General features: G+C 41.6%; 1 protein-coding gene across 1 annotated transcript in view; it reads left to right on the top strand.

Annotated features, from left to right (window-relative positions):
* Positions 1-27857, top strand: part of ECT2 (epithelial cell transforming 2) — a 113592-nt gene that overhangs the window by 15284 nt on the left and 70451 nt on the right. Inside the window, exons 2-6 of the mRNA XM_085854424.1 lie at positions 9999-10078; positions 16241-16432; positions 16661-16750; positions 17544-17651; positions 22158-22228. Coding sequence (XP_085710550.1) covers positions 9999-10078; positions 16241-16432; positions 16661-16750; positions 17544-17651; positions 22158-22228 — 541 coding nt within the window. The remainder of the gene's footprint in view (positions 1-9998; positions 10079-16240; positions 16433-16660; positions 16751-17543; positions 17652-22157; positions 22229-27857) is intronic.

Below are 27857 nucleotides of genomic sequence, written 5' to 3'. Positions count from 1 at the left end.
GAGGTCACGAAAGTTGTGAAAGTCTGTCATTTTAGGAGATATCTGGCAACGGTTCATTGATTATGATAGTAAAAAACATTATAGAGATGACCGTCACCCCCACACGGGGGTAATTTTTTTTCTTCTCTGTTGCCATTCGTATTTAGTGGCTCTTGGCCTTATTTGAGGTAAATTTCAATTTAAAACTAGAACTACGTTGTCGATGGCACACCATCGCATATTCCCGCGCACACTGCTTTGTCCCATTAACGCGAGGTGAAATTTTATCTTGCAAAATGGATTGACTATTGTTTTCTATTTGATGTGCTTTATGACCAAAGACTTACTATGTTTACTAAATCAGAAGTTTACTAAATCATGTCAACATTTCATGAAACATTAATTTAACACTGTCCAGCAATATAGAACTGTGCATCAATTTAATCATAGGAATGAACTGTGTATAATATTAATTATAATTATTCATAATCAATTAGATAAATACAGTAAAACCTGGGACTGTTTGTCACTCATGGGGGCCACATAAGTTCTTTATAAAATAATTTACCATGTGCAATGGTAAATACACTTTAAAAAAAATCAGTCCCATGACCCCACCCCCTCTGGCCCGGCCCCTCGGGGTCATATCAAAAATCCGACAGTGTTGTGCACTTCCCCATACATATATCTACTATGTCCCAAAGTTTCAAGTTCCGATCTCAAACGATGTTGGAGGAGTTACAGGGTAAGATAGATGGACGGACGGATGGACGGACGGACTGCGGAGACAATCACAATATTCCCGCTTTTCTTTGAAATCGCGGGAATAAAAATCTGATTTATTTGTAAATGTCTGGAGGCATCCCCCACACCCCATCCCCCTACTTTGATGAAAACTTTAAAATATACTATTGAGAGAGGGTATTAGCCTGGTGTTTGCTTTGTGGTTAGGGTGGTGGCTTGGGATCCTTGGGTCCTGAGTTCAAGCCCCGTTGGGCCGCTGAATTAATACACTAGGAGGTTGACTCGGCCTGTCATCCTTCTGATGTTGGCAAAATGAGTACCAGTGCACTGGTAAGGGGGACACTGCATCAACGGCATAGCCGCGTCCCAACCAATGATGCAACCAGCAGTCACAGGCTGCACGAGAGATAGAGATATAGAGATAGAGATTAGTTTCCTGTTTTAGGAAAACAATTCCTAACAAGAATGGCAGTAGATAGAGCGGCACCTCCTGAAGGTTAAACAGTTTACGTTTTGTATCACTCTGATGGATGGATATGCATCGATACCTCAACGAAAATCTAATCGCCTTGTTCTTGTCACCTTTCCAACTCGCCCACCGAGTTTCATCCGAATCCGTCCATAACTTTTTGAAATATCTTGCTATATATCGTTTTGTCCCAATTAGTATACCTTCTTGGCACCCAAAAGCAGGTCGATCATTCAGATTGTGATAAAAGCATCACATTTGGAACACACGTGCTAAATAAGATGAGGTGGACCCCAACAAAATTTGCCTTTTGATGGGGCATGGCTTCATATTTTCAACATATGGTCACCATTAAATTTCGAAACATTTCTTTGGGCACATCTCCACTTTCAATTAACATTTTTGAGTGGTTTTATGCACAGATGCCAACCCTCCCGATTTCATCGGGAGGCTTCCGAAAATTCACCCAAACTCCCGCCCTTACGATCACTATCCTTATCCTCCCGAAATTTTGATATTTTTGCACTGTTCACTAATCAGAATGTACTAGTATGAGAATTGAATGAAAAGCATCGTCTGCTACGTATAGCATGTGGTAACTCCATAACGTTCGCTGCTACCAAATTGTACGTAAAAAATTGCAAATTCAAATGAGGAGCAGCGAAACATTGGGTCTAGATCTCGCTTATGCGATCATGCACTGAGATTTAGTGCATGCGGTATGTGTGCAATACAGTGCATGCGGTATGTATGCATAGTGTATATGCATGCGATACGCTCACTGCATGCAGCTGGGCCCCGTACCAGCCCGGCGGTCGCGACCACCATGCGGTGTTTAACAGCCGCTAGAGTTCTATGAGTCGCGCTGCAGCTGTGGAACATCGACTTCGAAGTTACCGATGCTTCAAGCCCTCGATGTTGATTATGAAATGGCAGAAAAGAAGCTTACGAAGACCAAGAAATGGTCTCAGAAGTACAAGACCGAATACAGTCTCCAATACCCGTGTATTCGAAAGTCTGAAAGAGGAATTCATCATGCGTATTGTACAGTATGCAGCGTTGATATTTCAGTTGAGCACGGAGGTCGCGATGATATTCGGAAGCACGTTGGAAGCAAACGGCACACAGACATTGCAAAGGAGAGATCTTCGAGCACGAGTACCGGTACACTTCTGAATTATTTCACCAAACAAGGGACAAGCGAGGAAGAGGATGTTACCCGAGCGGAACTTCTCTTTAGTGGATTTATTGTGGAACATAACTTGCCCATATCAGTCTCAGATCATGCTGGACCTCTATTTCAAAAGATGTTTCCAGATTCAAAAGTTGCTTCAAAGTATGGATGTGCAAGAACAAAAACTTCAGCAATAATTAGTGAGTTGTCAAATGTTACTGCTTCATCTATTGCCGATATTGCTAGACTAGCTCCATTTAGCCTAGCTACAGACGGTAGCAATGACAGTGGTGAGGCCCAGCTATATCCTGTCCTGATTTCGTACTATGACAACAGTGCTGGGATTGTGAAGCAAGGTTTGCTAAGTTTGCCTGCGTGCAAACAAGATTCCACTGGAGAAAACATTTTCAAACTGCTTGATCATGAGTTCAGTGACAGGAAAATTCCGTGGGGAAATTGTGTTTCCTTTTGTGCTGATAATGCCTCTGTCATGGTGGGCAAGCACAAAGGAGTCGCTGCTTATATCCACAAACAAAATCCAGAGTGCTACATCATGGGATGCCCTTGCCATATGATGCACAATACGGCCAAGAAGGCGGCTCAGGCCTTACCCATTGAATTAGATGACTTTCTCATCGATATTTACTACTACTTGGACAAAAGTAGTAAACGCGTCAAAGGAGTGAAAGCACTACAAGAACTCTGTGATGCCCCGACACACAAGATTCTGAAGCATGTCACAACAAGGTGGCTGTCCCTTGGTCAGTGCCTAGACAGGCTGATTGAACAGTGGGAGCCACTTCGCCTCTTCTTCAAAGAAGAAGTACGAAGAAAAATGCAACCAACTGTAGCCAAGACTCTAACAACGAGCAAGAAGGACGGCACTGTATCTACTGCCAGTACTGGCACTGCAGGATCAAGCACTAGTGGAGCAGCATTCACCACTACCACTGCAGTATCTGCTGCGAAGAAGACAGCAGGGACAGCACCAAAACCAATGCTGAGAGCAGGTAGCATCACCGGCCCTTCATCACGTTCATCTACAAAGCAGATCCCTTCAGAGTCGAGAAAGACTGTGATAGTCCCATCCACAGGCAAAGAAGGACCCAAGTTAAGTTCTGCTTTTGCCAAATCACTTGATAGAAGCTCAGCAAAACCTTGGAATCAGAGGTCTTCTTCCTTGGCTGCACCTACCTCAAGCTCTCTCCTCAAACGTAAAATTGGATCTGGTACTACGAGTCTGACCTCTTCTGCTGGCAGTAAACGCAAGTGTGATCGCCCTGCGGCTAAGTGTACTACGAGTTCTAAAACTAAAAGCGCATCTTCCTCAAACACTGTGCAGGAATCTAGAGAAAAACGTGTCAACAGGATGTTCTTGTCTCCACAAACAAAACTCTATTGTTTCTTCCTTCGATATGCTAACAAGCTTTTTGAGAAGGGGAATCTTCTGCTCCAAAGAGACGAACCCTGTATTCATCTCCTGCACGGAGAATTGAATGGTCTTCTGAAAGATATCTTCGTACGGTTTTTGAAACCATCGGTGTCATCGGTTGCTCTGGTAAATGTACCCTTCTCTGACAGAAATCATCAGAAGAATGATGAGGACCTCATGATTGGGAACGATGCCAAACTGTATATAAGGGAACAAAGGAGTCTCAAGAAATCCACCTTCACTCTGAGTGAGTCAGACATCCAAGGTTTCTTCAGTGCAGTTCGCTCATATTATGTGAAAGCCTGCAATTACATCTTCAAAACCTGGCCGCTAGATGATGAATTAGCCAAGCATGCTCAGGTGCTGGATGTTAAGCTACACCAAGAAGTGGGGTTTGACTGTGTGGAGTTTTTCATCAAGAAATTCCCCTGTCTGTTCAGTGGCGGTGATAGTGACATAGACAGTCTTGAGAGTGAATTCGCTCACTACCAGGCAGACGCCTCCATAGCTACAATTGCTACTGAGACAGTGAGAGTGGATGAGCAGTGGCATCGGATTTCACATCTCACATATCCCTGCACTGGTGCCAAGAAGTATCCTAATTTGAGCAAAGTGATGAAGGGAATCTTGGTCATTCCTCATTCGAACGCATCATGTGAGCGGGCACTCAGTCTTGTACGGAAGAATCATACTGAATTTCGTCCCAATTTGAGTGTCAAAACCCTGGAAGCTCTCTTAATTGAAAAACTAGCTCATAGCACCCCTTGCTACCAGAGAGAATACAGCAAAGACATAATCAGAAGGGCTAAAAGAGCCACACAGCTGTCACTCAGCAAAGCTGCCATGGAAAAAGCAAGCAGCAGTAGTACCAGCCAGTAAGGTAAGAAAAATATTGCTTCTTTTGTGCTTTTTGTTAATCTTTGATTGTCCCCTAACTTACTAATATTAACATACATGTAACATTAAAAAGTGCACAATTTTCCCCTTTTTTTGTTCAAAAAGTGGGAATTCTTAACATGTTAAATGCTCCAAAATAGGGCTCAGAGGGCACTAGAGAGCGTCTAGAACCCCAGAGCTTCCAGGGCCCTAAGGCGGGCCCTGGACCCCACTTCAAGGGTCGAGCGCTCCGCGCTCGAGATGTGCGCTTAGCGCACATTATTTGGTGTCGGTTGCAAATCCTCCCTAATTCTGATTTCCAAAAGTTGGCATCTCTGTTTTATGTGCTTGCCTGATTTAAAGCACAAGCAGTTCAACCTTGTAACTGGAGCGGAAGACTCCTGGGGATGAGGTTGGCCTGCAATAGGTCAACTGCATTTGGGCAGAACTAATCTACCATATTTTCCAGTGTATAAACTACGCTTTTTTATCAGCAAAAAAATGGTAAAAGTTGGTGCGGTTAATACACGTGTAGAGAAAAAAAAAATCAGTCTTAAAAACGATCAATGCTGAATTTCAATTGAACTTCTTTTATTATTATTATTATTATTATTATTTTTTTTTTTTTTTTTTAGCAATCGTAACTGCTGTTGAGCTCAATTCTGCCATTAAAATTTTCAAAATGGGTTCAGGTTAAGAGTTTGTACAGCGTTTTATTAACCGTGTGCAGAGATTAAATAAGTCACGCCTGGAGCTTAGATGCATGGTGTATATTGAGCCTCACGGTTCTGAAAATGCAATTAAACACAAAAGAAGAACACCTGGTCTCACATCAGAAGAAAACTTATTCACAATAGCTAGTCTAATAACGGAGCACCCGCCTCAAATAAACTTGCGCGCGATGTAACGATCGACACTACTGGTCACGAAGGATTGATTCACCATTATGTTCGCCTGCACTGCAGCCGGTGGCAAGCTTCCCCCACATGTCGTGTTCAAGAGGAAGACATTGCCCAAAGATGAATTTCCAGCTGGCATCAGTTTGTGCGCAGCAGAAGGGGTGGACAGATGAGGGACTGGTCCAGGACTGGGTGCGCACGGTCTGGAGTAGTAGGCCAGGTGGCCGTCTTTCCTGATGACTGAGCATGCTGGTCCTGGATGCATTCAGTTGTCACAAGACTGATGACACCAAAGCGCTGCTCTGTCGGACCAACACCGATGTGGTCATCATCCCAGGTGGGATGACCTTGCCACTGCAGCCCCTCAACGTGTCCATCAACAAGCCATTCGAGGACAGGCTGCATCACTGCTGGTCTGATTGGATAATGGGTGAGGAGAAGACCTACACCAAGAGCATGAGGTTGAGAAAGGTCGACCTTCCGATGATCTGCGGCTGGATCATCAAGATGTGGGAGATGCTGCTGTCGGACATCATCGAGCGAGCATTTCTGAAATGCTGCATCTCAAACAACCGGAAAATACGGGAGTCACATGAGAACACTACTTGTTTACATTATTTTTTTTACTTGCAGTCATCTGACTGGGAAGTGCTGTGTTCAAGATCACTGTATTAAGCAGCTGTAGAAGTCAAGCCACCTTTGAATGTAGCTGTCACTATTGAATTTAGCTGCCAATGGAATGTAGCTGCAGAACACAGTTTTAGTATGTGGAAGTCCAGCAGTGTATGATGACCTAACTATGTCTAAAAAGACGGTGGTCGTGACTGGCAGTGCAGAGGGACTAATAAGAGCCACTTCAACGACTCCCTCTGATTGGACTAATTGCATTATTTGTCAGATGGATAAAGAAAAACAATCTGCCAGATGTCCAGAAAAGTCCACTGGATCATGCATTTCTGGCTATGAAACATTTGCTTCCAACCTTTTGCAATTTGAAAAGGTTGGTGAAATACCACTGGATGTAGATCCAAATGTGTTGATGATTGTGAAGATATCCAACAGACATGAGAGAACCACAGGGCATTGTGGCACAAAATCCCTTCCAACACATTTGATTCCTATCATTTGACCAAGGCACAAAAATGGAAATATAATGTACAGATGAGTGTAGTCCAGTGAAGCCAAGAACAGAGCATCGGAAATGTAAATGTGCACCAAATCAATGTTTTATTTATTTATTTGTTTATTTTGTTCGTTTATGCCTTTATGGAGAACAAGGGGGAAAAGATAGTCTTCACATTGTATCCACAAAGAACTTTGATATTGGCGTTATAAAAGCAGCAGCCCCTCTTCAGGGCGTGACACTGTTGGCTAAATTAGGAACAACCTATTTGGTAGAACAGGATGCTCAGTCCCACGCAAAGTGTTTGACTGCTCTCTACAACCGTGAAAGAAAAGCTCAACAAGTGAGGCAGACCATGAGTCAGAAATGAAAGCACTTACCCTAGCTGAGTTTGTGACATGTAGAAGAGATTAGAGATCCTGTGGTGTGTCCAGTATTTTGCCTTGCTGATTTGTTAACTATGTTTCCAATCAGGCTGACACAAATGGGTGTTCTCATGGGCACTTGACCGAACAGCACAAGGCTGAAGGAATTGCTCATAAAGATGGTGCCAGGTCTGAAAGCACACTCGGAGGGAAAACATGCATTGCTGATGTTGGAGAAACACATGGGAGAAGGGATAATGAGTGCATGCAACCAAAACGTTGAGTCAGATGCTATAATCCTTTCCAAAGCTGCTGTGATGGTAAGGAGGGACATGTTTGAGATGAAATACAGCTTCAGCGGCTCTTTTACAGGGATATGACAGGACGATGCAGTGCCAGAAAAATTGAAAGCATTAGTCGATATGGTTTTAGAAGTGCCAAATATAAAAGACCAAACTGAGAACGACAATAAATCTGTTGGTTTCACAATTGCACGACTGATAATGTTCAACATTGTGAAATACCGGATAAGGGGTGGGGTGAAATCATGGGTGGTTCGTCACATGAGAAACAGGGGGATACCATTTCCCATTAACTTAAGCCTTGTGATCCATGCACAGATAGTTGGCAACTAATTGACAATCTGCATTCATAGGGCATGTGCATAGGATACAACAGACATCTAACTTTTTCAACTGAACTGGGCAATAGGGTCATCAACTTCTACCACAAACAAAATTTGGTATGTCCTCCAAGGGCTCTTCACGACAGGGGTGGTGGATAACATCGACCACTGCCCAAGCTCCAGATCATCGAAAGTCTGTTTCCAAGGGACAGCCATATCTCTGACACAACACCCAACGATGACAGTTCATATGGAGGAGAGAGGCTTGACAGCCACATATGACAACACCACCAGTGTGATGAAAATATGTCCCTTACCAACAACATATACAGAAGTCTCACCAGCTGGTCCAGATGTCACATTACATTTTATCTTGATTGATTCCTCTTGTCCCAAAACTATAGTCGAGCATTTAAAACCACTCAAAAATGTGAAGTAAAAGTGGAGATATGCCCAAAGAAATGTATTTTGAAATGTCATGGTGGCCATTTCAAAAATATGATGCCAAGCCCACTTAAAGGGCAAATTTCCTTGGGGTCCACCTCTTATCTTATTTAGCACCTGTTATAGCACATGTGTATCAAATGTGTTGCTTTTATCACAATCTTAACGAGAAGAGCACTCCGGAGCGCAAACCTTCGCCCCGTAATTCCTGATCCACGAGAACATATTGGGCCCAATACATTTTTGAAATATCGTGCTATATATCGTTTTTGAGGCCACTCTCACTGGTGAAGAATCGCTGAAATTTTCTAGTAGTTTAATCTGGATTCGGATCCTCACCAAAATCGAATCAATTCATCATGGTCACACACCCAACCTCTCCACCAAGTTTCCAACAAATCCGTCCACTCCTTTTTGAGATATCGTGCTAAATATCATTTTTGCCCTATCTCTCAATGGTGAAGAATCACTTTAAAAATTCTAGTATCCGGATCGGGATCTTCACCAAAATCTAATTAGTTCGTCCTTGTCACACACCCAACCTGTCCGCAAAACTTCATCCGGATCCGTCCGCAACTTTGAGATATCCTGTATGCAAACAAACAAACAGACAAAATGGGGTGAAAACATGACCTCCCTCACCTTCGGTGGCAGAGGTAATAATCCATGTGCTAAACTACATCTGTCAATGGTGAAGAAAAAAAAATGAAAAAAATTCTTGGATCTGGATCCGGATCTTCACCAAAATAGAGTTAATTAGTCCTTGTCACACACCCCACCTTTCCACCAAGTTTTGTCCAAATCCATCCATCTAACTTTTTGAGATATCTTGCTTACAAACTGACAAACCAACAGATGGAGGTGAAAACGTAACTTCTGCACTCCTTCGGTGGTAGAGGTGACAGTTGCTTCTTCAGTATGAAAGTCACAAATAATGACAAGTATTTGTTATGTTCAACACCCTCCACCCAAATCCCATTTATTCTTGGTATTTATGTGAAAGTACATATTTTGATCTCTTTGAAGGAGCCATCTGACTTATTTATCAGATAAATGGCTATTTTAGATGGATCCCGAATAGAGATGTAAAAGCAGGAGGTGAGTAAAGAAAGGGTTTAGTGACATGATGAGGGGAAGTGGTAAAATTTTGCATGGTATGTAATATGTAGATGGTGTAACTAATAGTAATGTGAGGGTGGGGAAGATGGTGGTAAACCTGACGGATTTATCAGCTGGTTGTTGTGTGTTTATCTTTAACCAACTAAATAAGTCCACTTTAGGTGTTGCGTGTTGAATATTTATCCTGAAGAACCTTTGTTAAAAGCCTGATCATTTCCTGGTCGTCTCCTTTCAAAGCTTCGGTTTCCCTCAGCTCATCGTGATGCTTATAGCTTTGACTGGTGTGGAAGCATCATGGGTTTTTATTTTTACTGAAACCATTCCTCGCCATTTTTTAGCTCGCCTGTTCGAAGAACAGAGAGCTATAGCGATACCCCCGGCGTGAGCGTCAGCGTCAGCGTCAGCATGAGCGTGAAAATGTTAAAGTTTTTGGTGCAAGTTATTTCCTTTCTAATGTTTTTATCTACCACACTATTTTTTACTGATTACAATATACAAATACATATATTGTTATAAAATTATTTGGATCAGACTTCACTGCAATGCTTTATAAAAAAATATTATTAGACTAGTCTTTTAAAAACGATAAATGTATCAACAGGCGAGCATTGGGTGGCTTTGACACCAACTCTCTGGTTATGTTTTGCACTCATGATGACTCTTGACAATTGCCTTGCCGTTTGATATTGCAACCTCTGCCTCATGTTCAGAGGATGCCCACCTGTGTAACAATGTACGTGTTTGTGCAGATGGTGCGACTCAAGCTGACCACCAGCTGGTGTTGGTCGGCACAGCTGCAGAGGATGACCAACTTGCCGAGTCCTCGCAGGTATGTGTCTTTCCATGCCGGGAAATATCGAAAGTAGTTTCCTTGTTTTGAATTATTTATTTATTTATTTTAAGTTTGAGGGTTTTGTTCTTGTTTGCTGATGTGGGTGAAAATTTGTTCAGAATAAGCATGGTATTGAAACACCAGCCAATTTGTTGCAATATTTGGGAGATATTTAAACAAAGAAAGCTGCATAAAGCAACCAATAAAAGCTACACAAGGGAAGCCCTTTGCTGAAACCCCAACATGGGTTCCTTCGCAGCTGTTTAAAAAAAATAATAAAAATATCACAAATAAAGCATACATGAGGATCCCAATTCTACACACCACCCTCAGCTGCAGGACCAGTTCTATCATTTATTGGCAAATTGTCCCCAATTTCCCAAACAGCTCCCAAACTTGTACCATATGCAATGTCAGTATCAGTCGTCATATAAATACGAAATGCGTAATCACGCGTCTCACCTGTAATTGGTGGGAAGAACCAATCGGCTCTCGCCTTATAAATTATCCCTATCCACAGTGAGGACTTTATAATTAGTTACCCCACTGCCTTACTAGCAAAGAGGGCTGAAAGCTTACCTTGTGTGTCATTGGTTGTTTTATGCAGCTTTTATTGGCTAGGGCAGTCGGGAAACTACTTTGAAAGACCGAGCTGCATCTGGGGATAATGAATTGTTTTTCCCTCCATGCGTGCGTGCGTGCACATTGTCTATATGCGGGTTTCAGAATGTGTAACTGAGTCCTCCCAGGGCTCGGTCTCCATCTCATTTTTTTATTTTTAAATTTAAATAAAGGATTACCATTCATGGACCAAGTTGTGAAGATTTCTTGTTCTCAAAATTTGTTCTGAGGGCTCTTTTCAGGATCGTCATTGAGTGCCGGATTGCTTCGAACTGTAGTTCGTTTGAAGGAAAATTCCCAGGGATGGTTTTTTAAGATCTCTTTCAGGTTCTTCTTCATCATTGCTGTTGCTCCAATTATCACTGGTACAATTTTGGCATTCTTCAGCTTCCAGGATCTTTTTATTTCATTCTTGAGTTCCTGGTATTTGGTCATTTTCTTGATTTCGGTGTTTGGTCCAAAATCGCTGGGTACTGAAACCTCAATTAGCAATGACGTTTTTTTGTTTTTGTTCCTCGGTACTATATCTGGTCGCAATGCTTTGTTTTTGATGTTCACACTCTGGGATCAGGTGTGATGTGAGCATTACTTCCTTGTTTTCAATGATCGCTTTTGGTTCGTGTTTCCATGAGTTTTCTGGGGCTCACGGGATATTGACTGAGGTTATATTTTTACGGGATATTACTCACGGGATATTACTCTGCATACTCTGGTGTGTCTTTGTGTGTACAACTGTTCTGATATGAGTTTTTTTTATTTTTTTTTTTTTTTACATCTTGATAGATCACTCGTGCTCTTTCACTACCTTCAGAACCTACACCTGTCCGATTGGCAGTCCTGTCGTTTTCTTAAAGCCAATTGTATAGTGTCTTTGGTCTTTGTTATGATTTGTTCTCCATCCCAGATGAGCTGACCTCTTCTTAACCATTCTATTGAGTCTTATTTGTCTATTCCCAATCTGTCCAACTCTTTATTTTTATTTTTATTTTTTTGTATCTCCCTGCTCTTTTATTGTTTTCTGAGTTGTCCCCAAGCAAAAATGCTACAGTTACACATTTAGTGTATGAGTTTTACTCTTGTATTACAGTAGTCTGCAGAGAATTACTACAGGAAAGGAATGTTATTTTTGCCTAGGTGTATTTCTCTTGAGATGTCACCTTGTATTTTGCTTTTGTCTTTTTTGCAATCATTGGGGCTGTATTCATGTGTGTGCACGTGTCTCCTTCCTCCCTGTTAAGTGTAGTCCCTAACCAATGCATGTTTTATTCTAACGTCCCTTGCTTATATCAATCTCCTAATATACTCATCCTTTCTCTTGGTATGGAGATATCCCCACCAGCCTTTCCAGAGTCCACATTTGTCTTCTGCAGCAATTGCTGCTCTTCCTGTCTCAGGATTTGGGTTTCCCCTCCATACAAGTCAATTACTATTTTGTAAATCTTCCCCCTTGGTCTAAAGGCCCGGTCACACCTTGACGTTTTAGCCAACGTATGCCTATTTTTGAATTTTTTTTCTAAAACGCTGGCACATGTTGAATACGTTATGGGTAAGTTTTGATAACATTGAGAGCACGCTGGCATACGTCGTAGTACGTTGCCATACGTCGTTGTACGTTGGCTTTAAACGTTGTACTTTTCGGTTGTCCTCAAATTTTTTCATGCTTGAAATTTCACGACGTATGCCGGCGTATGACTCACACGTTCCGCTACGCTGGCCACAAGTTGTAGGCACGGTCTGCGATCGTTGACAGACGTCAACACATGCTACTTGTAAGTTAATCATAAGTTGAGACACGCCGAGGTAGTGTTTAGAGTACCCGAAACTTATTTCCTACCTATGATTAACGTGTTGTTGGCACGTTACGCGATCGTTGCCACACGTCGACAGACGTTACTTTTAAGTTACTCATAGGCTGAAAGACGTCGGTATAATGGATCGTCCTTGCGTCAGCGTCCACGGCCACGGCCAGGACACTTATTTGCAGCATTCTTCAAACTTTTCTTCGGCATGACGAGGATGTTCACACTTCGATGTCTAGCTTGGCTATGATTCCAATTGTCCATCGGCAGCGTCTATTTAAAATAGTCGAGTTTGAGCGTTTTAACACGTTCAGAAGAAACGTTTCAAATTTCCAAACCCCAGCGTCAAAAAAAACAAAAAAAAACAAAGGCGAGTGACAGCAATTTAAATCGTTCATTGTAAACAATGAAACTAGCTGAGTGGTACCGTTTAAAAGTCGTTGAGTGTAAAAAATATCCAATTGTTGAGCGCAAGCGTCTACTTTCAATAGTGGAGATGCAGCCATTTAAATCGTTGAGTGGCAGCCTATGAACCTACCCGTGGACACGCGGACGCAAGGACGATCCATCATAACCCACACCCTCCCCCTCACACCCACCTACGACTGCCAACATGAACAAACTACTACTAATACTAATACTAATAGTAATACTGATACTGTTACTGCTGACATGGACATCGACTCAAAAAGGACTCGAAAACACTGTTGGGTTCCCCTTTTATGAACACCATTTATATATACCAATTCCCAAAACCGCTGGGAACACGTCTTTATATGGCAGTTGTAACCTAGAAACACGTTCATTTATTTTTTTTGTCGACCGGAAGACGTCATTGGAATACGTCTACATACGTCGATGTGTGTTGGGGCTACGTAAAGAATTGGTTCAAAGCACGTCAAACATAAGTGAGAAATAAGTTTCACATAAAAAAGACATTACCGCGACGTGTTTCGACTTATGAGTAGCTTATAAGTAGCCTTTGTGGACGTGTGTAAGCGTCCGCATATCGTGTGTAAAACTTATCCCCATCGCATGCGGAACGTGTGTCATACGCCGAGTACGTCGTAAAATTTTGAACATGTTCAAAATTTCTTGACGTACTCTACTTACTACGACTTATGATAGCGTATTTAGCATTCTACTCACGCATACCAAACTTACCCATACCGTATTCGACGTGCCCCAACGTTTTAGACACACTTTTTGTTGCGTCGGCATACGCTGGCAAGATCGCCAAGGTGTGACCGCGATTTTGACCCTTCCATTTCTACGGCAGTTATGATTTGAATCGTTGTGCGTCAGCCTTTTAATAGGCTATGCCACGACATCGTCGGCGATGCGTGCAACGCGCTATGCCTGAGTTAGACTATCGTTGGGCATCGGTTGTGTCGGCCGACAACAGGTTCAGCATTCGTTGGTATAAGTTATCTATAACACAACGAAACGTTCTGTGTAGTTACCAATGCGTTATACATAAGACCAAGTCGCTATGAATACGTCCGAATCTTTAAAAAAAAAACATCAAAAGTTCAACGTAAGCCAGTGTTTTACATAAATTTTAACACGTTGCCATCGCTGGCTAAAACGTCAAGGTGTGACCGGGCCTTTACTGAAATCTTTCAATCGTGAATGACTCCAGCAACACTCTTCCACTTAACTCTCACTCCTTTACTCTCTCACTGCAACTGACTGCCTCCTCCAACGTCGAACCCAGGTACTTTAGTTTTCCCACCTCCTTTACCTGACCACCTGCCGATCTCAAATATCCACATCATGCTTCTCAACACTTATGAGAATGCATAAGGCGAGCACAACACAGCTGGTTATCAGACGCGACTGGCTGGAATGTAGAGGCCAAAAAAAAGGGTGCAGAAAAATGGCCTTTTTCTTGTCAGTCACACCATCTATATAGACACTTCACCCCACCACCTTGGCCTTCCTGTTGAGATGAGATGTGGTGACGGTTGACCAATTGCAATAAAAACTGGAGGAGAAAATAACAACACCTCTTTAGTGTACCACATTTGCAGCATCATAGAGAAGAAGAAGATTAATTCTGGGGTCACCTTAAAAGATAAAATCCATTGCATCGTGTGCACCATCATTGAGGGGACAGTTTAACGATTATGGTGTCATAAGAGATAGAATGATCCAATTGAAATGCTGCACTTGGATAAAGGAAAAGAAGTTTTTTTTGGTTTTTTTTTTTCCAGAGGTATACTCAAAATTTAGATTTTTTTTTTTTGTTTTCCTAACGTGATTTTATTCTGCTGTATTTGCTTAAAATATGTTGTGCATGGGAATTACCATACATACATAATATGAGGGACACCAAGAAAACTGAAAGCAACGGCTTCCACACATGTGTGGCCCGTGTGTTAATTAAGCAAATAACATCCCAGCATGTTTCGGATCATATATATAAAAATGCTGCACAGGCCTGGTGCTAACATGCATACATACATACATGTTCAGGTAGTGGACAAAAAAAATGGAAACACTAATGTAATGCCACTTAATAGGGTGTTGGGCCACCAAGTGCGACCAGTACGGCCTGTATGCGCCACGGCATAGATTCCACCAGCTTTTGGAGGAGTGATGTGGCACCATTCTTCCACAAGACAGTCTCATCTCACACCTGCTTGATAGAGGTCGAAAATGCTGTCTCAAGCATCGTTCCAGAATATCCTATAAATGTTTGATTTGGTTCAGATCCAGTAATTGAGAAGGCCATGACATATGCTTAACATCAGTGTCATGCTCATCAAACATTGGGTGACCACATGTACTCTATGGATGGGGGCATTGTCATCCTGGAAGACACCCCTCCCGACAGGAAAGAAATGCTGCAACATGGGGTGAAGATGATCATTCAGGAGCCTTAAGTAATGATTGGTATTGACCTCACCTTCTAAGGGAATGACTGCACCCAAACCATGCCAGGAAAATGTACCCCACAACATTACTGAACCACCAGAACCCTTCACTGTTGGAACCAAGCACTCAGGGTTGTATAGTTCTTTAGGTTGGCGCTACACGTGCACTCGTCCGTTTATCGAGAACTTGGTGAAGGATTATTCATCTGACCATGTCACATTTCTCCACTGTTTGGTACATAGTCCATTGCCTGTGCACTTTTCACCACTGGACTTGCAAATGCGCATTGTCAGGCATGATGAGCGGTTTGTGTTGCTCATGTCTCAGGTTGAAATTTGCAGTCAATTGATCTGTAGTTGTTCGCCTGCTTTGCTTTGCACTTCAAATTAATGCACGGATATCACGGTCCTGGCGTATGTGCTTCCACCCACTGTTGCTCGATGATGATGATGATGATGATTGATGATAATTAATGTGTCCCTCGGAGTTCCATGCCGACATCACATTGGACACCGTTCGTTGCTCGTGAAGCTGTCTTCATCACTGAAGTTCTGGCCAAACACACCCCAACAACTACCTCTCTTTCAAAGTCACTGAGGTCTCCTCTTGCAGCCATGCGAGCCATAATTATAGGCAACCAGGCCTGTGTAGCATTTTTATATACGACCCGAAACATGCTGGGATATTATTTGCTTAATTAACACACGGGCCACACCTGTATGGAAGCCGATGCTTTCAGTATACTTGGTGTCCTTCATTTACCCAGGTGTTTCCATTTATTTTCTGTCAACTACCTATACATACAGGTAGTGGACATACATACATACATACATAATAGTATCTCGCACCCCTTCCCCAGCTGCTGGACCTTCCCGTGCTGTGTTCCTCAACTGGCATGGAGTTCCTGAAACGGTGTGAAGATGAAGCATCTTTGGATGAGACAGTTTTTGTTGTCAAAGAGTTTGAGGGCGAGTCCTACGAGCAATTGGTACAAAGACGGTGCCGTATCCTAGGACCTCCAATTATCTCTCAATGCACTCAGCATCAGCAGGTTCGCCCTTCTTTTTTTCTTTTTTTTGCCCCTCTCCTGCTGGTGTTTGTTAATTTGTCACTTGGCCTTTGCAACCAGAGGTGCTTGGTTAGCACAAGTGTCTTGCAAGGTCCCACTAGTATTCGGTACCCTCAATATTCGACCGCATTGCTTTTGTTCATTGTATTTGAAATTGTGCCTTTCTGCCATGAATCTGTCATGTTGATATCCATGTCCCTCTCTGAACAGCCTCTACCTTTTTCCTCGCGTCCCCTTTACTGTACTGCAATGGTGGGTGCTGTACTTTGTTTTACTGGCTTCCGGAGCAAGGACGAGCTGGTGAGTCTTCAAGCAAATTCTTACTGAAGAGCAACAATGATATCCTGAGTTGATTGACTTGAAAGAATACTAACTGCATGGCCAGACCTTTGAAATAAAAACAGCCTCGTTTGATTGACCAACAAAGTTTATTCTTGACACAGTGCCAGTAACATTTACATGAGCATTGTTCTACTGGTGAAGTGACTTCACAAGTCAATGCAGATCGACGTCATGACCAATAAATGGTGGGCCAGGATAGTTGTTTCTTGTGCAATTCGGCGTTTTGGTTTATGCTCTTTCCACCGTCGACGCAGTTTGGAAACGCGTGCAAGCAGACTTTGTCAGAACCGAGATATTATGACCTGATGTATGTATGCATTGAATGTGGTTGAGTGTATGCAAGCAAATTAAATCTTGCAGGAAGTGCAACTAATAGCAAAATAGGTAAACGTGATTTTTTACCCCCTACCATTGGTGACATCGCTCTGCATTCGCAAACAAATTTGCTTGACTAGTGAAGTAGCTTCAAGATGAGAGGAATGTTGCCTGTATCAGCTTACAATATATATAGATAGTATGTATATACGCTTCTGTTTGTTTGGGTACAGCACATTACGCCTGTAATCAATTGTTGAAACTTTGGCCAGGTTTTGCTGTTACTTGGCATTGATGGCATGTTTGCTCCTTGCGGCACTGTTTTGGTGTATTGTACCTCATGTTCCCCATTGGTTGAGAGTTCTATTTTTCTAGAGACCATGACCATCTTATTTAATGCATTTTTTTTTGTTTTTTTTTCTGAATCATCTCAAAGGTTCCTTTAATCACGTTGGTGCATCATATGGGTGGCAGCATCCGCAAAGACTTCACTGCTAAAGTAACCCACCTTGTTGCCAAAGGAACGGAAGGAGATAAGTACAGGGTAAGTTGTAAACTTCGAGGAACTGTTTCAGCTTCACTGCTTGATTGAACCATTCGCTGTGATTAATATTATTATCCTTGCTGAAGGTGAGTGTATTTTGTTTGTCTGTCTGTCTGTCCTCTGTTTGTCCACACATGACTTTTGTATTTTTCTCCGTCACCACCTGTTGGATTGCGACAAAATTTTCACCATATGTTCGACGACTCATGTAGAATGTTTTAATGATAATTATGACGTCATAGGTCATGTGGTGCGGCAGCCATGTTGGAAAAACTTTGGACCTTCATCTCTGAAACCACACCAAGGAAAAAATGTAAATTTAGCACACGGCTAGTACTCATGGGGAATAAGTGTAATTTTTTTGATGATGTCATCGGTGCCTTCGTTATGACATCATGATTGCATATGTGGAATGTTACGTCTGATCAGTATGAAAATTTTTGAGGGTCATCTCGGGATAAAATGGTCCACAGAAGAAATTTTTATGACGTCATCGGTCAAGTGATTCAGCAGCCATATTGTTTAAAATAAAATATAAAAACTTTCAAATATCGTCTCTGAAGTGGCTGAACAGATTGAGGCGAAACTTTACAGGTATGACCGCCTATCCATGAGGAACAAATAGTTCACACATATGATGTCATAGGTCACATGGTTTGGCAGCCATCTTGGATTTACCCTAAAACCTATTCCTCTCCAGAACAGCTGGACAGATCAAGGGAAAACTTCACACAAATGTTCCACAAGTCATGGGTGTACAAGCTTGTGAAGGAATAATTGATAGGTCACATGGTTTGGCAGCCATATTGGATTGAAGAAAAATATTTAATGTTTTCTCTGGAACCGCTTAATCAATCGATGTGAAACTTCACATTTATGATCTAGCAGTGATGGGGAATACATGTTTTAAATTTTTGCTTGATCGGACGTATGGCCTGGCAGCCAGACTTATTTAATATTTTGATACGGGTTCTCTTTTTTTTGTTGTTTATGCTCACTTGACTGTGCCTGGATGTGTTTGAGGGTAGAGGAGTAGCAGCTGAAATGTGAATCCTATTCAGGTTTCCCCTGATGAGTTCATCTTTGCTTTTTTGCTTGTTTGGGTTCCTTCTGAATACTCCAATGCAGGGCTGTTGTACCTATTCCGTTGACCGAGAATTAACAGGGTCCAACTACACTTTTTTAAAGTTTGAGAAAAATGAAATCAAAAATTCAAAGTGGAATTGCCGCTATCTCATAACATTTTATTTTCATATCGTGTGCTACATAACAGGTACATATAAAATAATCTTACTTAGTTTCCTCTGTTGCCCTTCTACATGGACTTCTAAATTTGAATGCAATGTCAGATAGACCCTGTTAATTCTCGGTCGACGATTTGGTCTTCCATTTGATTTGGATTGAATTTATTTTAATCCCATTCTAAATTAATTTAGGAGGAGGAGATTGGGACCATACTCTGTGCAGAGCGTTGGTGCTGCTTAAGCAGTCTCCTTGGCTATTGGACACAATCCTAGACGGGTCGCCACTCCGGCACAGGATACCAGCATGCTGGCACTCATTTTACCGACCTCGGAAGGATGACAGGCTGAGTTAACCCAACCTGGTATTAATTCAACAGCTGAACGGGATTTGAACACAGGACCCTCGGATCCAAAGCTCGCCACCCAAACCATTTAGCCAACACCAGGCATTAATTCAATTGAATAATTAATAATAATAAAAATACGTCATGGGTCAGAGTCAGGTGTCCGATCAAAGCGGGACATCTTGGTACCCGTTCATCACTGCCGGCAGTTATATAGTGGCACTTCTAATTATGTCTTATTAATTACGTAACGCACCAGTACACAAACACCATACAAAATACACCATACAAAACTTCACAAACACCACACAAAAGAAGTCCTGGTGAGGGTCTGCATCTCTGATTGCTCTTTTTCTTGTTATCTTTTTAAAAATTATCTTGTCCTTGACTTCCTTGATGAGCCGCTTTTATGATTCCTGAAGATAATTGCATGCTGTTGGTTGATGGCTCATCGTGCCAGTTTGAGTCAAAGTAAGTTAACAAATTTGTCAAGCAATGATGCAGCATGTTATGATGCAGCTATTATTCTGTAACTCTGATTCCATAATTTCCTTGTTTTAAAGCAGAACAGGTAAAAACAGTGACTGTGGGGATTTTGTGTTCTTCACAAAATCGATTGAGGCTTGTGGAAGAGTGACATGACAGGGTAAAAAGGCAATGAACTGACCCTAGGGCTGCCGTTAGACACAAGTAAAGGCATGGATAAATGGCAAAAAGAGAGAAACAGACAGAGTAACCTGCAAGTAAGAGGGGTTGGGTTGGGTTAATCGATCATGGATAGGAATGGGGTGTACTGGATGAAAGGGTGCGATTGAACATCCTCAAGAAGGCAGTTCCACATATGGGAGAATGGAGTCATAAAAGCGGTGAGGTGTCCAGTGAGTAGATTTTAAATTCAAGCCTGGAAGATTAACCAGGATGGGGTTATTGGAAGAACACTTGCGTCCTGGAGGAGGATCACAGGGAACATGACCGGACGAGAGACAGTAAGTAAAAAAGACTGAAATGCATATGTGGAAATGTTCAACCTTGTTATACCAAATATATATGCTGCATGGACTTGTCATATTTGAAGGTTTGTTCACTTCAACCCCTGCCACCCCCTCCAGCCTCTCCCCAAAAATAGAGTAATTAAAAAAAGGGTGATACCAAGCATTCAGGCATGATCTTTCTCTGTGATGTTGCTAAAAATAATTAAAACTGTTTCATTAAAACCCACCTTGTCCAGTTTGATCTGATATACCCTTTTGGCCACAAGTACTTTTGCTCAATTTATCCATAACTTGGCATGCCTACCTGTCACTTAGCCAACGGGTTTAGTAAAAAGACAGCATGTTGTACCTCACAAACATATTTCATGTCTATTTGTGAATCTCAATGAGGATGTAAAATTAGGTGAAACTCGCGAAAAACTAGAGCGACACTCGATAGAGCGCATACCCCCCGCCAGGCTGAACAGCTTACGTTTTGTATCTCACAGACAGACAGACAATAACCTCAGACAGACCTATAACCTCCAAAAACATAACCTCCGACAACATAATCTCCGACAACATAACCTCTGTCGACCTTTGGGTTTGGAGGTAAAAAGGATCTTTTATAACACGCACAGTAGTTACCTCCAACACCGAAGGTGGATGGAGGTTGTTTTCACCCCTGTTTGTCAGTCTCTATTTGTTCGTGAGCAGGATATATCAAAAAGTTGTGAATGGATTCGGATGAAATTTGGTGGACAGGTTGGGTGTGTGACAAGGAAGGATTGATTTGATTTTAGTGAAGATCTGGATCCAAATCTGGATGAGAATTTTTTTAAATTTCTTTAAGTGATTCTTCACAGTTGAGAAAAGGGCCAAAAACGATGTATAGCACAATATCTCACAACTCTGTGAATGGATTAAAACAAAACTTGGTGAATGAGTTGGGTAGGTGTGAAGAATATGCCAATTAGATTTTGGTTAAGGTCCAGATGCAGATCCGGTCTATCACTGGGATCAAAGACATAAACTGTTCCGCTTGACGGAGCTATGCGCTCTACTGTGTACAGTTGTTATTGCTGTTGTCATGGTGGCTGCTGCTGTTTGTGTGTTCCTTCCTCATACTCATAGATTTTCTTTTTATTGCTTCGAAAAATATTAGTACGTACTATTTATAATTTTATGTGCTCTCCGTGTTCTTCTTAAATCTAAAGGGTTCTGCTGTCGTAGAATAATAAATTATCCTTTGAACCACTGCGTTAAGCTCCCATTCCTTTTTCTTGTTCTTCCTCCCCTTGTTCTTCCTCCCCTTGTTCTTCCTCCCCTTGTTCTTCCTCCCCTTGTTCTTCCTCCCCTTGACTCCACAGGTTTTGATGGTTAAAAAGAAATCATATATATATATATATATATATATATATATATATATATATATATATATATATATATATATATATATATATATATATATATATATATATATATATATATATATAATATAGGGTGCCCCACAGAAAACCAGGAAATTTGAGATTTATTTTGCCGTATTTTACCATATAAATAAAGTGTATCTTTGTTTTACACTACATCTAAGTTTGCTTTTGTTTTGTTTGAAAATAAAGTGTATCTTTGTTTTACAATACATCTAAGTTTGCTTTTGTTTTGTTTTAAATAAACTGTACCAAATTTCCTGGTTTTCTGTGGGGCACCCTGTAGTTATAACTTTTGTTAAAACAACATTGTCCACCAAAACGGCTATTCCTTAAAATGGGTGTTCCTTGTCACAGGCCGCCACTTTCTTTGCAAAATAATATTAAACAAAAAAACTTTGTTCCAATGTATTATATTCTCTTTATTAAGCTTTTCAAGTATTATTATTATTATTTTTTGTCTTTTGCCTTCGTGAACATGTCCCCTGATCTTTGGATATATTGTGCATGTTTCCAGGTGGCAGTCAGTTTGGGAACGCCCATAATGCGTGAGGAGTGGATCAGGACTGCCTGGGAGCGACGAAATGAGTAGGTGATATCATGAGCAATGCAGTTTTGCAAACCATCCTTTAATTTTGTACAAATTGAATCCTTTTTTTTTCTTTGGTGACATCTAAACGTGATGTGGACATTTTTGTTTGGTGTGACATGTACACCATCGATGTGTTTGCAATGTGAGAGCAACACTTCTTGTGCTCCGGCCTCATTGCCAGAGATGGCAATGATATTGAGAGCTTTGGATTCCACAGATTTTCAGGAGAGACAGATTTGATGCTGGTGTGCCAGAGCATAATGGGGAGCTATAGACTGAGACCTTGTAGACCGACTTAAAAAGCTACAATTTAGCATTTGTACAACTTTTATGCTTGCCGTGCCCATGACCAAGTGTAAGGTTAATTATTATTATTATTATTATTATTATTATTATTATTATTATTATTATTATTTTTTCCTTTGACATAGTTGTTGAAAAGAATGAAGGGGATCAAGGAAGTGGGTTTCTCGTAAGCATGTCAAAAATACACATTTGTAAAAGTGCCATGTTGGCTGCAAACATTCATGAATTGGCCTACCCATGTGACTTGATTGCAATATCTGCATAAAGCCCATTGAAATTCATTGCTATGGACAAGCTCAAAAAGTCATCAAAATCAAAATGGGAATTGAGAGAAGTCTGATTTTCCTGCCCAGAATGAGTCCATTATGTCGGGTTTTACCCTCCATGCCCGAAATGTGTAGGTGCTGTATCAGCGGCACAGATGCACTTCAGTGGTGATGCAACAAGTGAGATGGATTCATAATTTGATGTCGGTCCATTATGCAATGCAGTGTGTTTTTGAGGAGGTAATGGGGTCTGATGTGTGCGTAAATAGAAGCCTCTTTGGTACAAATAACTGATGCTGCAACTGCTATTTCATAAAGGTGGAAGGTGAGAGGTCAGTGTTAAAGAAGCCTCATGATTTATTTATTAATGTATTTTTTTCTTGTTCATCTTCTACATTTTCTGGCCTGTGTCCCATTGGGCCACATTTTATTGTAGTTTACACCAGGAGCATTGTACGAGTTTGGTTCTTGGCAGGAGCACGCCAGCCATGACGTACACTCAAGATTTTAATTTTAGAAGTGTTAAATTAACTGTGCGCTTGCTCCCTCGAGTTCTAACGGTGAGGAAGAATAGAAATGGGTCACTCGTACCCATTTTTATTCTCTGATCAACGATCTCATTTCATCTCTCCATGGTGTACTTATATTTTTGGATTATTTATTTTTTGTGGTTAATTTAACTTCTGCATAGTTTGATGTTTTTAATAGGGCTTAAATGATTTTTCAGTTTGTGGACTCTCATCCTTTCGGGGACCACTTATTGATTACATAGACATGGAGTCCCCTCCAAATAAGATAATTTGGAGGGGATTTATTGGAGGATTTTTAAAATGAAGAGAAAAACAAGAGATTATGGAGGGTGTTTTAGATTAACAGCTGGTAATTAGATTTTGATTAGTGTGTGTGTGTGTGTGTGTGTGTGTGTGTGTGTGTGTGTGTGTGTGTGTGTGTGTGTGTGTGTGTGTGTGTGTGTGTGTGTGTGTGTGTGTGTGTGTGTGTGTGTGTGTGTGTGTGTGTGTGTGTGTGTGTGTGTGTGTGTGTGTGTGTGTGTGTGTGTACAATTTGTACAACTTTTGAAATAGCAGTACAAAAGTATTCACCCCCTACCAATAATGCCACTTTTAGATAAATTACTAATTATGAAGAAACAATTTTTCCAAATGAACTTTTTTATTCATAACTAAAGAAATCAAACAAGTCACTGTTATAGTTGAAGTAGTTTACTTACATGCCAGGAATATCTGTAAAAAAAAACAAAAAAAAAAACAACCTACAAATCAAATTTCAATTGTTCCAAATGTATTCAACCCCTTAGGTCAGTACTTATTGGAAGAACCTTTTGCAGCAATGGCTGCGATGAGTCTCTTTGGGTATGTCTCTACCAGCTTTGCACAGTGAGATGGTGAAATGTTTGCCCATTATTCACGTGAAAATTGCTCTAGTCCTGCCAAGTTTGATGGGGATCGTTGATGGACTGCAATCTTTAAGTCTCGCCATTATTGTTCAATTGGGTTCAAGTTAGGAAGGACTTTGATTGGGCTACTCAAGAACATTAATTTTCTTCTTATTCAGCCACTCCAGTGGTGGCTTCGGATAATTGTCCTGATGAAATGTGAATCTCCGACCCAGTTTGATTCATGATTGACTCGAGCGGGTTTTCATCAAGGATTCTCTTGTACTTTGCACCTGGCCTGCCTGCGTCTCAGTGGGCCACATTTTATTGTAGTTTACACCAGGAGCATTGTACGAGTTTGGTTCTCAGCAGGAGCACGCCAGTCCATTTTGCCAGTCCATTGTCCCTGTTGATTAAAAGCAGCCCCATAACATGATGCTGCCACCACCATGCTTGACAGTAGGGATGGTGTTGACTGTGTGATGTGTAGTTAGGCTTTCACCAGATGTAGTGCTTTGAATTTAGACCACAAAGTTCAATTTTTGTCTCGTCTGACCACAAAACATTTATACAAATGCTTGCAGTTTCATGAAGATGCTTTTTCTCAAACTCAATACGAGCTTTTAGATGCATCATTTTCTGTAATGGCTTCTTTCTTGCAACTTGTTTGTAGAGGACAGCTTTGTGAAAGGAATGGGATATTGTTGATTGATGAACACTGTCCCCCATCTCAGACAAAGAGCCTTGCAGATCTTTAAAAGTCATTGTTGGATCTCAGGCTAGGAACCTTGCAGTGTTTGGTAAAAATCATTTCTTTGCATTTTTCAATAGTACTTGGTGTATGGATGAAATTTTGCCTGGCTGGGAAGTTGCTGCAAGCTTGGCATTTTTAGATTCCAAGATGACCGCCAAGATGGCTGCCGCATATAATGAAAATATAGATTTTTTTCATACCTCATGTTCCAAGTGCAGTAGAATGATGATTTTTGTGCCTAAATGTATGTTTTTGAGGGTGAGGAATCCGATTCCGATGTTATTTGAACATTTCGTGATCATATTGATCACGTAATTCCAAGATGGCCCTCAAAAGTGTTCATAGATATGCCAATTTCATGGAAAGATGCACATAACCAGTTCCTAGTGCAGTCTAATTGTCATATTACTGTGTTCCAAGTGTTGGTTGATACTTTGTTGAAGGTATTTTACATTTGGTTGGGCTATTTGACCATTTGAGATGTTGAGCAGACATCCTGCCACATGGGTGACTAGATCCATTGGGTCTAAGCGTGACTCCAGAGCTTCATGTAGTGAATGGCAATCATGCCAATCTCTGGCGATACAACTTACAGCCTCCTCCTTGTGGGTGGTTTGTGCATTTTCATCATCCCCAGACACCTTCTTCAGGTCACCAGTCAGGGTCATAAGTTGCATCCATGCTGTATGCCCACGTCGCCATTGTTTGGGGGCTCTCTGTCATACCAATGATGCCACCTGGTCCATGTCCTTTCCTCGTCCAGTTTGTTTCAATGAACATATCACTCCACTCTCCAGTGTAGATACCAGCAGTGTGATGCAACGACTGTTGTCCTTGGCAGAACTTGTCCAGAATCTCTGTACCGAGCCAGGTCATGGAGCGCACGTAGTACAGGCCATATCTGCTGTAGTTGTATTTGTTTGCATCAAACATGTATGATACCATAGCTTCAGCTGTTGCGATATGTAAATGCCAGTCACCTTCATGTGATGCTCTGCAGAACCTCATCATCAGAAATGTTGGCTTGATGACATTGTTTACCCACATATTTGTGGTGCGATTGAGCAGCCAGTTCATCCAGAACATTTTCCAGGTCATCCATGCTGTTCACACGTGCATTATACTTTTCAAACACTGGGTGGAGGAGCTCTTCGGTAAGCAGACGCAGCACTCTAACATTTTGTGGATACTTTTTGCCTTGCAACATCTTGTCAACAGACCCAAAAGTGGTTGCCAGTATCTCTTTTAGGCTGCTGTCTGCCATCAGGGTTCCAATGCAACCAATGAAATCCATAAGGAAATGCATTCCACCAAGAATCACCACTACGCCTGTCAGCAGTTCTGGTTGGTTGAAGGTGATGTCCACTTCGATCTTGGAGATTTGTTGATCACATGTGAGGACCAGTGTATTCTGGTTTGACTCTCGGGTGACTTCAAATCCCCTAGTAATTGAGGTGAGCACAGTATTTGGATCACTTGCCTTTGTGTTTGAGGGGCAGATATGCAACTGCTGATTTAGGTGCTGGACTCATTCCTGATTCACGACAAAGCCGTGTGTTGTAGCCATTGTACTCAGGAGTGTTGGCTTTGAACAGCACATCGCTGATGAAAGTGAAGTCCACATCTCGAGCTCTGTCAATTGATACTTTAGTGGCATCAACAAAGGCATCTGACATGTCAAAACGGTTGGTAGCAGCCATGGGCATAGCGGGCTTCTAGGGACCTTCATACTCAACTCTTGGTGTTTTGCAAGGGATTGGCTGCTTCATTCCCTCCTTTGAGAGGCGAGGGATTGACATGTCTATACCATCGAGGTGATCACGATCTGCCTTCCACTGGGCTGCAAGCATTGCCATGTCATGGCATTCAAGTCGGCAATTCTGTGAACTGATCATGGCATCAAAGTTATCGATGATTATTTGCACCAGCCCCCCAGGAGTAGCATCTCTCAGTCCAGCTAACAGTTTGGCCTTTAAGGACTGAAGAGCAGCTGACCTTTTAAAGTGTCGCACCTCATCGTAGGAGCAGCAGACATCATAGTTGTGCAGTTCTGTGATGAGCATTTTATGCTCCCCTAGGAACACTCCTAATGCTATTTGCAATGGAGTTGGCTGGCATGTTACAACAGAACATACAATATTACCGACCATGGTGGATTGCAGTGAGTTTTGGAACTTTGGAGTGATGACTGAAAGTAACTTCATCAGTGTCCCACTTGCAGATTCAGCTGCCATCTCTCGATTGATATGTTTGTTGTAGGACTTGAAATCGCGCTTCATTTCCTTGGTTTCCCTCAAAATCTGTTTGGCAACTTTCCGTACACATTCATCCATATTATCGTTCTCATCACCATCCACAAGCTTCAGATTTGCAGGTGCATGTTTTCTGAACACCAGTAATGTTGCCATCCCAGGAGAATATAATGAAAGGATTTCATCACCGAAGTGTTGGACGACTTTCTCAACTAAGGTACGTCTGGACATGACAAATCCACCATTGTCTGTGTAGATTGCCTCAACATCAACAGAATTCCATACTTTTGTGCGATCACCACGAACAACATTGACAGTTTCAGAGAATGCATGGTCATCAGCAGCACATTTGCTGTCTATGGCTAGTTCTGTGAGCATCACGATGAAATGCTGCGTTTCATTTATGATGGTATCTGGAATCTGCAGCATGTAGATCAGAATGCGCACCAAGAATGCGTGCACTGACTATTTTACCTAGTTCATCTTCACATTTCTGACATATGCCAAGTAGATACTCCTTGTAATTTGTCTTGCCATCAGCCATCTTGTCAGTGGTGACAATTGATGCAGGGATTCTGTATTTGAGTGGTACCTTGGCATCATACTCATGTAGCAACATGCAAGTAGTTACGTCAGGGCAGAATAAACAGTGCT

Source organism: Eptatretus burgeri, chromosome 14 (assembly GCF_056783735.1).
Source record: "Eptatretus burgeri isolate ZD-2024b chromosome 14, Ebu_testis_v1, whole genome shotgun sequence".
Taxonomy (NCBI): Eukaryota; Metazoa; Chordata; class Myxini; order Myxiniformes; family Myxinidae; genus Eptatretus; species Eptatretus burgeri.
Note: the sequence above shows the minus strand (reverse complement) of the source record. Positions and strands in the feature narration are given on the sequence as shown.